Source organism: Herpailurus yagouaroundi, unplaced genomic scaffold, assembly GCF_014898765.1.
Source record: "Herpailurus yagouaroundi ecotype Mexico unplaced genomic scaffold, PumYag 181, whole genome shotgun sequence".
In the NCBI taxonomy this organism is placed as follows: Eukaryota; Metazoa; Chordata; class Mammalia; order Carnivora; family Felidae; genus Herpailurus; species Herpailurus yagouaroundi.
In genome coordinates, this window is record NW_024412412.1 from 27630735 (window position 1) to 27644169 (window position 13435).

Consider the following 13435-nt stretch of genomic DNA (forward strand, 5'->3'; position numbering starts at 1 on the left):
CTTGGAGATTTCTTTTTTTTTTTTTTAAGTCATTTTTTAGCAGAGGCCTCCTTCCACACCATGTCTGAATTCCTTTTTTGAAAACACCAAGTGACTGGAAGCTAAGGCAAGACTCCCAGGGGAAATTAGGGAGACACCTTTTCCTTTGGGAAGAAGGATAAAAAAAAAAGTTAATACCAATTTGTGTCAAGGCTGGTAGAAAGAATAAAAATTAAACCCTTTGTTTTTACTTTTCCTGTCATTTTAATGTAAGACTGAAACAGACTGCTACAATATTGGAGATTCACAGAGAACGGCATGCTTCTGCTATTAAAAGACCTTTGCTGAAACATTTAAACTTTACTTCCTAAGAAATGAATATGGAGGTTTCAAGCATTTTTGTCAGCACAACATCATTCACAACAACTTTCTAGGTACTCATTTTCTACCTTTTCCCAAAAAAGGTCATTCTCACTTATTAGAACCCCACCACCACTGAAGGGTTCAAAGCTCCTGAGCTCAAAAGTGATCAGAACACAGATAAGTATAATTGGTAGTCCAAAGCTTGGTTTAAATGTTATCAGACCAAACACCAAACAGTAAATACCAAATAGATTGTTATCGTTTGGATAAAGTAATGAAGCATATACTAAAACCACTTAAGATTGACGTTTTATGTATGCAGGATCTAATGGTAAGAAAGCCTCAGTCTTAATGGCATCACAGGTTTTAGAAACTAAATACATTTTCAGCTTTCCATGGTAATCATCTCTCTCAGAAACCATAAAACACAACTGCATATTACACTAGCATACAGTTCTCTACATAAGCATTTTCTCATATATCAAGTAACAACACAAAAAGCAACACAGGACAAAAAAAACTACAGAACTTTTGCATATTCCCCTTTCCCCAGTTGTTAGCAGGTAGCACTTTTTTTTTTTAAGAAACTGATGAAAAGTCAGAAATTTTGCATCCAACGTTTGACTTCAACTTTTTACTTTCTTATCGTCTTCTGGTACCACCATATCCTAAAATGAGAAGAGTAAAATTTGTATTCATTTTCAAAACTGCACTGGCATTGTTTATCAAATTACAACAGTAACACATCTATTGTTAACAAATGAGTAAGAGAGATGGGAGGGAGGGAGTGGGGAGCAAGCAGGGCTATGCAGACAATGCTTCGCCCCCCATAACAGCCCTCCTAGTTGGTCATCCAGACATCAAGGCTGCTGCAAATCACTTGTAGTAGGGAAACAAAAGAAGATGTGTTCCATGATTAAGGCAACGTGAGCAATTAAGGCAACATGGTATGGGCAATACTTAAAACCTAAGCCAAAAAGCAGAGAAGCCTATGGAGCCAGCCACGCCCTGCCACCTGTCACCACACCGGCGACAAACAGAAATAACGTGGGGGCAAGTTTCAGGCTCTCAATAGTAAACATTAACTTCATTACCCCCACACACAGCTAACGGGTTACAGATGACAAGTGTTCCCACCTGGAAAGTCCATTTTTTTTCAGGTTTTCCTTAAGATTATTTAATGTTTGATGATTTTCTTCATATAAGTCCCATACACTTCTAGTTGATATTTATGGGTTTTTTTTACATTTTTTGTTTCCAATAAGAATGAGTGTTCTATTATTGTGTTTTGGCCTACGTAAGCTATATTTTTATATATCCTCCCAATCACTACCTCCCCTTTTTTCTCCCCAAAAATAACTACCACCTTAACATCTAACTCCATAGGTTAGCTTTGCTTGTTTTTAAACATGTATATTTATAAAATATGAATGTTGTAATCATATTTATATACAGTCCTTTGTGTCTGGCTTCTTTCTTTTCTTTTTATATTTGAAGAGCTATCCACATTATTGCATACAGCTGTATATTCACTCGCCCTGTTACACAGCATTCCATCGTATGGACATAACTCCATTTATTCAACCAGTTCACTGCTCTTGGATACGTGGATTTCTTCCACTTGGAGGCTACTAGGAGTAAATATGCAGGGTGCCTGAGTGGCTCAGTTGGTTATGAAATCCAACTCTGGATTTCAGCTCAGGTCATGATCTCACAATCATGAGATCTAGCTCCATGCTAGGCATGGACCCTGCTAAGGATTCTCTTCCTCTCTCTCTGACCTTCCCCTTCTTGAGTGCATGTGCACACACATACGCACTCTCTTTCTCAAAAAAAAAAAGAAAAAAGAAAGAAAAAAGGATTAAAGATGCTATGAGCATTCTCATACTTATCTTTCAGTGTATGAATGTGTGCATTTCTGTTGCTATACATCTGAGAGTGAAATTGCTGGGGCTAGAGTATGCTCATGGTTTTTCAAAGTGATTGTATCAATTTATATTCACACCAGTACTATGAGAAATTCACTGTTACACTTCAAAACATATTGAAATGCAGTTTTCTGTCAATATCAAGAATTCATCTCTCTTCTAGAACTTCCCCCTGCTGAAGATGAATCCAATCCACAGCAATCTACTTCATGACCCATTACCTCCCATTCTCTGCTAATTAGCTAGATGTTTAAAAACAAAGTTATTTTTTTACTTTTTATATTATATCCTTGATTTTTACAAAATTTCTTAACAATAGAAATAAACATTACCACCATACTTCAATTAATACATTTTTATTGAGTTTTGCTGAATATTCAGTATATAGAAAATCTCATTTTAGAATTTAAGAAGAACTCTAGAGGTCACAGATTTAAACACATGTAGAAACCAGTGCTCAGGAAGGTTGAAGGTCAAGCCCTGGTTGGTTAATGTTGGAAGTGAGTCTAAACCAAATCCCTACTTGATTTTTAAAGAATGTTTAGAGGTGAGAGGAAAGAATGAATCTCAACTATATTCTCTCTCAGCTAACTGTGCTATTAATACTTCTGATGGGTATGCCAAATAAAACTATGATTACTAATACACAGTTATCTTTTTTAATGTATTTTTTAAGTTTATTTATTTATTTTTAAATTTTTTTCATGTTTATTTATTTTTGAGAGAAAGAGACAGAGCATAAGCAGGAGAAAGGGCAGAGTGAGAGAGGGAGACACAGAATCTGAAGCCAGCTCTAGGCTCCAAGCTGTCAGCACAGAGCCCGCCCCACACAGGGTTCGAACCTACGAACTGTGAGATCATGACCTGAGGCGAAGTCAGACACTTAACTGCTTAACCGACTGAGCCACCCGGGCGCCCTTATTTATTTATTTTTGAAGGGGGCAGTGGGAGCAGAGAGAGAGGGAAAGACAGAATCCCAAGCAGGCTCAGTGCTATAAGTGCAGAGCCCGATGCGGGGCTTGAATTCACAAACCACGAGATCAGGACCTGAGCTGAAATCAAGAGTCGGACACTTAACTGAGTGAGCCCCCCAGGTGCCCTCAGTTCATCATCTTCCTAAGTTCCAAAACTACTTCTATACTCTACTGCCACAAGATACGAAGCTCCATGTTTTCGCTCTCACCTGATGCTGTTCTGGTTCTCGTCTCTGAGCTTGCATATGCCGAATAGCTACCCGAGGCTCCACGAAGTGGCGAGTAGGCACGGCTATTCCACATGCTGGAGGACGAAGGAGGAGGAGATGGGTAATACCACGAGTCAGAAAAGGGTGTGGCTGCTCTATGAAGACATAAAAGCGTGTCAGGCACTTTCTTGTGACCAGTTTTAAATATTCTGTTGCTAAACTCTTGGAAAAAAAATCTTTATCAAGTGTTTTTCCTCAGTGTTCTGGTATAACATGAAATAGATACTATTTTGTTTCTCTGATATTGTATGGTCATTGCCATGGTGGGGGGGGGGGCAGAGAGTGACAGGGAGAAGAGACTCTTTCAGAAGTCACAGTCAGATAAATCTAAAATTAAGCTACCAATAATACTGAAGACATCCCAAAATCTGGCTCCAAGCCCTGTCCAGCCTTGTTTCTATCATTCCCTACCAAACCTGACTGCTAACTGTTCCTCAAGCACGATGTTCTTTCCTATCTTCTCATTTTCTCAGATGTTAAGTAAACAGTCTTTTTCCTATCTCATAGTATCTATAAGGATGACATCGGAAGAAGACACAATGAAAGAAAGTAGCATATACAGTATTGATGAAAGCCCATATAGCAGAGACTCTGATTTAATACAGTAATGTCACCATTATTTATTTTCCTCAACAAAACCAAATCTACTCCAACTGCAAGTAAAACAAAGAAGCTTCCAAAGAAAAGTGGAATTTAAGAGCAAGTGCGATCAATGCAAAGCCTACCGATTGCTGCCAAACAAATATCCTAGTATTCCTCCAGTTCCCAAGCCAGTCCAGAACCCAGGTCCTGAATTGTCATATCCTTGTTGTCCTGTGAAAGCACTGCCAAAACCAGAAGTTGCACCAGGTGGTCCTAGAAATAAAAATGATTTATTATATACCCTCACGTAAACAAAACATGACCTACAACACCAAAAATAACATGACATTTCAATTACTTCACCTGTACTGTCTATTGCTAATACTCAGCCCTCAACTCATAAACAAGTTGTATTCAAAAAGTATATTCATAAAATACCGATTTATAACTGAGGAATGCCTTTCCCATAGACGCGGAAAAAAGGGATGTATCTTAGAAGGGAGGAGGGTCCCCTTCTGAAAAGTCATATTTGCCCTGCTCAGTATCAGCTACTGCAAGACAACCCCACTTGTCGGAGGTCCTTCCTTTCTGCATTATGAACATCTATGAAAGCTTCATGTGATAGCTGTACTTGGGTGCCTGATGCAGGAATCCAAGTGGAGGCAGCAAAGATATTTGTATTGATTGGGAAGTCAGGTCTTAAACCAAAAAAGCATCCTCTGCTCAGAGGAAGTTTTTTTTAAATTGATGTATAACATACATAGAGGAAAGTGTGCTAATCTCACTTGTATAGCATAAGAAATTTGTACATATGTACCCATGCATGTAACCACAACCCACATCAACAAAACATTTCTAGCACCCCAAAAGGCTCCCTCATGACAATTCCCAATAGATACCCGCCCACATCAGAGATAGTATTACCCCGACTTCTCTCACTATACTTTGGTCTTACCCATTCCTGAACTTCTAAATGTAATCATTTACTAGGTACTCGTCTGTGTCTGGCACATCATTATGTCTGTGAGAGGCAACCCCTACTATTGCACACATCTGGTTTTGTTTTTGTTTTTGTTTTTTAAAACCAATCTACAGTATTCCATTGTGTGAAAATAACCACAATTTGTCCCATTCTTATGTTTATGGACATTCTTTTTCCAGTTTTTGGCTATTGTGAATAAAACTGTTATAAATATTCCGTGCGTATCTTTTTTTGTACAAATGCATGCATTTCCCTTAGGTATGTATCAAGGAATGTAGCTACTGGGTCATAGGGGAGGTGAATGTTTGATTTTAGACAGTGACAGTTTTCCAAAGTGTTTTCTATTTTAACTCCTACCATCAAGTTGCAGTTGCCATTACTTGATACTGTGCCTTTTTAATGTTAGCTCTTATGGTGGTTACACGGTGGTTAATAATGAACTCAATGTGGTTTTAATTTGCATTTTCTTGAAGACTAATGATGCTAAGCACCTTTTCATATTGTTACTAGACATCTGGATATCTTCTTTTATTATAAAATGGCTGTTCAACTCTCTTGTCCATTTTAAAAATTGGATTGTCTGCCTTTCCTGAGACTTGTGGGAGAGTTCTTTACATATTCTAGATACACACCCTTTGTTGGAAATAATGTTTTACAAATATTTTCTCCCAGCCTGTGGCTTGCCTTTTCACTCTGTAATGTTGTCTTTTGATGGCTAAATGTTCTCAATTTAAATAAAGTCGAATTTATCCATCTTGTCTTTCTGGCTGGAACTTTTTGTATTCAAAGACATTTTTGCCCATCCCATGGTCGTGACAAATATTTTCATGGTTTCTGGAAACCTATGTTTTACCTTTTATACTGAGATCTATATTTAATGAATAGATTTTTGTGTATGGTATGAGATGGAGTTCAAGGTAAATGCTTATTGCCAAATCTGATCAAGTTCTTCTGATTAAGATGATTTATAATTTAACCATGCCACCTTAAAACAGTGGTTGCAATTATCTTTACGCAGAAAAATAGGTAAAAAGTTGAAAAAGTAAAATATGAGAACACAAGTCTGCTTTGGTCTCCCAATGCCACTATGTTTCTATTTCAGAAACCAGCACGAGATTCACTACCTCACATCTACCCTACTTATTGCCATTACCTAGGGAAACATACCTGTGAAGTCAGACTTAAAGCCTGCGGGAGGGGGTCCTGCAGAGTTGGTGAATCTCTGGTAATGATGGGAATACGGAGGATACTCAGAATATGGGGGAGGAGAATCTTGACCATCACTAAGGAACAATTTATAAACTCCAAAAGCAATAGCAAGTAGTACTATGACGGTAATCAATCCACTGATGCCACAGGAATCTGAGGAATACAGCTTGTTATAATAATCAGAGAAAGAGTTAAAGCCATAGTTTTTTCCAGACTCTCTCAGTTTCTTCAGGCCAAGTTCTGTGTAATCTAAATTATACTCCAAGCCACAGGAACCTCTTAGTACATATTGGTCTTCAGAGGATTCATAGCCTTCACAGCTCACTACAGTTTTTCCAAATTTATACGCAATATCTAAATCAGTCTTACATTCCCACTGTGAAGAAAAACAGAAATAGATTATGAGAATCAAATTTTTTTAAATAAATACTATTTGGGTCATACAGTTGTCTCAATAAGGCAAAATGAAGTTGGGGAATGATAAACAAAATTCAGAACAATGAGTACTTCAGTGTCGGGGAGAAGGCAACCTACAGGGTTTAAAGCTAGGTAGGAGGTACCTGAGTGTGCGTTTTATTACTATTCCTTATTCCTTACATATACACATGAGGAATTCTTTTGTACATATTAAGTATACCACAATTTATGAACGTTAAGCAAAATTTTAAATGTCAACTTTTGCTACTGTAGTTCAAGATGTTTACTTTAAAAACAGAGGTTCTTGGGGCACCTGGGTGGCTTAGTCAGTTGAGCACCCAACTCTTGGATTCCAGCTCAGGTCATATCTTGCAGTTTGTGGGTTCAAATCCTGTGCAGAGACCCATGCAGAGCCTGTTTGGGATTCTCTCTCTCTCTCTCTCTCTGCCCCTTCCCTGCTCATTCCCTCTGTTTAAACGTTAAAAAAAAATAATAAAAATAGAGGTTCTTTAAAGGTTAGGGCTCAAAAATCAGCATCATCCATGAATATCTGGTAACTACGTATAGCATCAGAAATAGTACATAACCTCGCGAAAAAAACTTTCTATACAGGGGAGCTTGGATGGCTCAGTCACTTAAGCGTCCAACTTTGGCTCAGGTCATGATCTCACAGTTCCTGAGTTCGAGTTCTGTGTCAGACTCTGTGCTGACAGCTCAGAGCCTGGAGCCTGCTTCAGACTCTGTGTCTCCCTCTCTCTATGCTCCTACCCCATTCAAACTCTTGTTTCTCTCAAATAAACATTAAAAAAAATTTTTTTTTAACCTTCTACACAAATCTTATAATAGACAGACTAACTTTTCAGGGTCCAATCCTGTAAGTAATCTCTTAAAAAACATTTTTTGGGGCATCTGGATGGCTCAGTCGGTTGAGTGTGTGGCTTCAGCTCGGGTCATGATCTCACAGTTGGTGAGTTCAAGCCCCGCGTCAGGCTCTGTGCTGACAGCTCGGAGCCTGGAGCCTGCTTCAGATTCTGTGTCTCCCTCTCTCTCTCTGCCCCTCCCCAGCTTGCACTCTATCTCTCTCTTTCTCTCTCAAAAATAAATAAACATTAAAAAAAATTTTTTAAACATCTTTTTTAAGTAATCTCTATGCCCAGCATAGAGATTTTTAAGCAATCTCTATGCCCAGCCTATGTTCAGAACCCCAAGATCAAGAATCACATGCTCTGCCACCTGAGGCAGTCAGGCAACGCATCTCTTAAATTTTAAGATATTTAGAAAAATGCAAAAAGAGTTCACACTAGCCTTAAATATTTCCACCTTAAAAAAAAAGTCTAAATTTAGTTCAAATTCTGTAATTATATATTGGGCTAAATAGGTAATATGCTTCTTTTAACAACATTTAAAGAGACACAAACTAAAATAGATCTGATTTGTTTTTCTGCCTTTCTGTAAGTTTTTGGCCAAATTATCTTCCTCTCTCAAATTTCAGATAAGCTGTTTTATTTTTTATAACACCTTTATTGAGATACAACTCATATACTATACATTCACCCATTTTGATGGTTTTTAGTACATTTGTAGTTGTGCAACCATCGCCACAATCAATTTTAGCATGTTTTCAACACTGCAAAAAGAAATCTCATATTCATTAGCAGTCACTCCTTATTTCCTCCCAAATTTTCCAGCCCTGGGCAACTACCAATCTGTCTTTATGGATTTCCCTATCCTGGACATTTCATATGAATGTCTGATCAGACAATATGTAACTGGCTTCTTTCACCTAGCATCAAGTTTTCACATATATTGTAGCATGTATCTGTACTTTATTCTTTTTTATGGCTTAGTAATATTCTATTGTATGGCTATACCACATTTTGTTTATTCACTCATCAATGACGGACATTTAGGATGTTTCTACTTTTTGGCTATTATGAATAATACTGCTACAAACATTTATGTACACATTTTTGTGTGGATACATGTTTTTAATTCTTTTGAGTATATACCTAGAAGTAGAATGATTGGGGCATTTGGTAACTCTATGTTTAACCTTTTGAGTGCCTGGCAGTTTTCTAAAGCACCTGCACCATTTTACATTCCTAATCGTCTACAATTCCTGATCATATTAACGTCATTTCTCAAAAGTAGGTTGGTATTTTTTGAGGAATGACAGTAAAATGATAACCAGCAGAGATTCTCTGTCCCCACCGCAAGTGTATAAAGTTTTGGACATTTACTAATGTCTTAGAAGAAATTTATGGATGAAAATTACAATGAATATTTCCAGGCTTTAAAATCAGTTTTCTTTGGAGGATGTTCTTCCAGAAAATAACTGATTTATATTTATATATTTAACTTGAGATTTTTTACATGAACTTCCCCAAAATACTGAATAATATCCCAATAAATACTTGACTAAAAATTCCAACTAGACTGCCATCAACATAATAAATATTACCTGTACATCATAACCATCCCAACCTTTGTTCTGACATTGTATGACTTTTGGGGTATAAGAATCACATCCAGCTGTGCCTCCAACACATTTCAACTGTGGGATCGGATCCAGCCTACGGGAAGTGGTATAGCGGTCGTGGTGGAGGGTAAGAGCTTTTACATCCCGCAATAATATTCTGTCTGAAACAGGAAGAATACAGATGAACAGGTAGTAAATATCCTGTCAAACATAGAAAGGGTCATCCTAATAAAATTCATGTCATAGGAAATACTTTCGAGAGTACGTGGGTATAGAATTCTAGATTGTCACTCAAGCAAGAGGGTGGAATTTTCAGACATCTGAAAAGTTTCAAAATATATACCTTGTAGGTATCAATTCTTAGTAAGACAATGAAAGATATTCACCACCAAGAGAAAAAAATAAAACAAAGAGAAAGATATAAAACCCAGAGGACTAAAGAAAAAGTAATGGCATACAAAGGGACAAAGGAAATCCCAAGGAGAACGAGGAATGAAGACAGCAATATGACAACCATGACCAGGCAGAGGGCAGCAAGTCCACACTGGAAGAGTACTGCTCAAAAGCCAGACAGGAGGGCTGCCAGGAAAATTCCCTGCTGCTATCATACCATCTCTTTTAAACCTAAGGAAACAATGTCCAGGTGGGCCTGGCTTTGGTTTTTATCTGTATTTGGTCTGTCTTGACCTCAAGCTGATCAAGTTCCTCCTCTTCCCCACCATGTCCTGCTAACTGGGCTCAGTTGAGGACACTCATGTCACCCCACAGAAGCACTCTGGCTTTAACCTATTCCTGAGTGCAACAGATAGACCATGGGAAACTTAGAAGTAAAAGACCGAGAACAACCTACTCCTTCTGACCATATTTCTGCCCAATGTTCAGTATCGGACCACTACAGTCTTTGACAGATACCTTAATTATAGTGAGTCCTATGTTTCCCATGATTTTCCCCAGTGATTTCTCCAGAAGGGGCACTTAAAATCTCAGGAAACCTGAAGCCAGAGACCTTTTTTTTACACCGGTAAGAAATGAGTTAGTCAGTTTTTCATAAACTTTTAGGGTTTTACCACATACATGAGTAGAAAAACTGGAGTTAAAAAAAGTAATCATTCAAAAATCAGGAAAGTAACTACCTCCAGGAAAGGAAATGTGCTTAGAAAGGATCGTGAAGAATTCTTTCTTTCTCTTAACTGATTAACAACCTAGTAAGTACTTTTTTCTTGCTTACCCAGACACAGATACAGGAGTTGTTTTGATTTTTGTTAGTTTATTTTTATAAAAACTGAAAACATACAGCCCACGTTATTCTTCACATGGTTTTTCCACTTAACCAGACATCATGGACATTCCCTCGTATCAGCAGATACAGATCTTATTTATACTTATTTACCAAAAAAAGAACTTAATAAATGTGACTAAGCTGAGATTTATCAGCCACACTCTCTCACCAAAATGCAATAAAATTAGAAATACAATGACATAGTGGCGCCTGGGTAGCTCAGTCGGTTGGGTGTGCAACTCTTTGATTTCTGCCCAGGTCATTATCTCACAGTTAGTGGGACACAGCCCTGAGTCAGGCTCCGTACTGACAGTATGGAGTCTGCTTGGGATCTCTCTCTCTCTCTCTCTCTCTCTCTCTCTCTGCGCCCCTCCCCACTAGTGCATGCATGCATGTGCTCTGTCTCAAAATAGATAAACTTTTTAAAAAAAGAAATATAATAACATAAAATACATAGTAACATATAAAATCAATATGAAAAGACAGCTGAAAACCAGTAACAAGAAAGGAAATTTAAACTATATATACTGAAATATATTATTAAATCTATAGTAATATAAACAGTATAGTATTGGCACATGATTAGAAAAATTAATCATTGGACACCATGGACAAAAGTTAACCAACGATGGCTAAAAACTTACACCATAAAACATACAACAAAAAAAATACTGTACAAAAGCACAACAGAGTATGTTTATGATCATTAAGACACCAAAAGCAAAAGACTGACCAGCAAGATAAAGACTGCAATTGATCAAGTTATATTCAATCTATGAAAATCCAAAGTCCATAATAATGCTCAAAAAGAATGCAAAAAACTCATTTATCACTAAAAGTTTCTACCTACCTCCTTTCCCCTGAAAATTGGTAATTAAAGATTAAAAATGAAATTTCTATTCTGACTTTCCACCAGGAACTGTAATCTGAAATAGCCTCAGGTGATAATGGAAATCTCAACCTTATTGAAGAATGACAGCTAATAAATGCAGATGAAATGACAGAATTAGAAAAAAAAAAATCATCATTTTATAACCCCTAAAGAAACAGATTCAGACAAGGATTTATTGGTTTTAAAATCATTAAAAGACCAGATATTGGTATGGTGCTAGAGTGCTTTCTGGAAAAATATAACTTCACAAGGGAGAAATAACGCCACTTTTAATCCACTAGTAATCTTAGCATCAATAATGGTAGAACAAATTGATATTAAAGAATCTACTATGATGTAATCCCTGAAAGTATTTAACATGAATTTTATCAATCCTTAGGAATTAACATTCAGTCTACAAGAAATACAAGGAAGAAAAAAAGTAAGCTAAAACAATGCCACGAAAAAACAGAATCTAGAAGGTAGGATATTCTAAAGGACAACAGGCCCAAGCCCTTCACCAAGGCAGCAGCATAAAAAAAAGGATTTCTACATTTAAAAAGACTTAAAGAAGAATACAGTCAAATGTGATGCACAGACCTGGATTGGGTCTTGGTTTGAACCAACTAGTTTAGACATTTTGGGCACAAATGTGATATCTGAATATGGAATAGATAATTAGTTGACATTAAAAATTTAAGATTAATTTTGCCAGGGGTAATGTTATTTTTACCTTGTGGGGAAAAGTTCCTTTTTTAAAAAGGGGACGAGTGTATTGAAGAATTAGTGGTGGCCTGTCATGATGCCTAAAATTACATGGAAATATTTCAACCTTAAATATGGAATTGAAAGGAAACAAGGAATATACAAAGATTGATTAACTTGCCATCAAAATTTAAAATATCTTTCCCAGGGGTGCCTGGGTGGCTCAGTTGGTTAAGGGTCCAACTTCATTCAGCTCAGGTCATGACCACCCAGTTTGTGGTTCGGGCCTCTTCAGGCTCTGTGCTGACAGCTCAGAGCCTGGAGCCTGTTTTGGATTCTGTGTTTCCCAATCTCTCTGCCCCTCCTTGGCTCATGCTCTGTCTGTCTGTCTGTCTGTCTCTCTCTCTCTCTCTCTCTCTCCCTCTCTCTCAAAAATAAATAAAACATTAAAAAACTAAAAGACATAGAGATAGATATAAATAAATAGATCTTTCCCAGAATTCCTCCAATAGTCGGACTAGAATGACTTAGTATCAAGTAATTCTAGTAAAATAAGTATTTGGCTTTTCTAGTATTTACATGGAGGTAGACAAGGAGAAGGTAGACAACAGCTTCTGATTAATCGTCCAATAGTGTCTATCGCACTTGGTACACACAGGAAAACAAGTAACATTTTATTTAGAGTTTCTGGACCTACAAAATCCAAGAAAACTTCCCAAAAGACAATCATGTTATAATAAGAGAATTTGATAAAACAGCTAGATATTTTATCAATTACCAAAAGTCAACAGGTTTTTCTTTAAGTATAATACTCAATTAGAAATGAAAATGGGAAGCCTAGGAGTGCCTGGGTGGCTCAGTCAGTTAAGTACCCAACTTCAGCTCAGGTCACGATCTCACGGTTTGTGGGTTCGAGCCCCACATCCGGCTCTGTGCTGACAGCTCAGAGCCTGGAGCCTGCTTCAGATTCTGTGTCTCCCTCTCTCTCTGCCTCTCCCCCACTCACACTGTCTCTCCCTCTCTCAAAAATAAACATTAAAAAAATATATTTTTAAATAAAAAAAAGAAAATGAGAAGCCTATCTGAAATTAGTGCCAAGCTACATACATACATAAAATATCTGGAAATAAATTTAGGATCAATATGTGATCTATATTTTTTTTTAAATGCATATATAATAAGACCTAATACACTTCCAAACAGGAACCCAATTGGGATTTTTGGAACTGGGAAGAAATATGTTAAAGGTCCTATGAAAAAACTAACATCTATAAATAGCCAAAAAATGTTTAAAAAAGAATTGCTTTACCAGATAATATACTTACTGTAAAATTACTATAGGGGTGCCTGGGTGGCTAAGTTGGTTAAGCGTCCGACTTCAACTCAGGTCATGATCTC

General features: G+C 37.2%; 1 protein-coding gene across 2 annotated transcripts in view; it reads right to left on the reverse strand.

Moving 5' to 3' along the window:
* The window catches only part of SARAF (store-operated calcium entry associated regulatory factor), an 18869-nt gene continuing 5434 nt past the window's right edge, over positions 1 to 13435 (reverse strand). The window contains exons 2-6 of one of the 2 annotated variants that reach the window (XM_040490154.1): positions 9165 to 9343; positions 6245 to 6662; positions 4239 to 4368; positions 3454 to 3548; positions 1 to 1010 (exon numbers count right to left, since the gene is read on the reverse strand). In XM_040490154.1, the coding sequence (XP_040346088.1) occupies positions 985 to 1010; positions 3454 to 3548; positions 4239 to 4368; positions 6245 to 6662; positions 9165 to 9343 (848 nt within the window). In that variant the 3' untranslated portion in view covers positions 1 to 984. Of the gene's footprint in view, positions 1011 to 3453; positions 3609 to 4238; positions 4369 to 6244; positions 6663 to 9164; positions 9344 to 13435 lie in introns of both variants that reach the window. The other variant, XM_040490153.1, reaches the window with a different exon arrangement.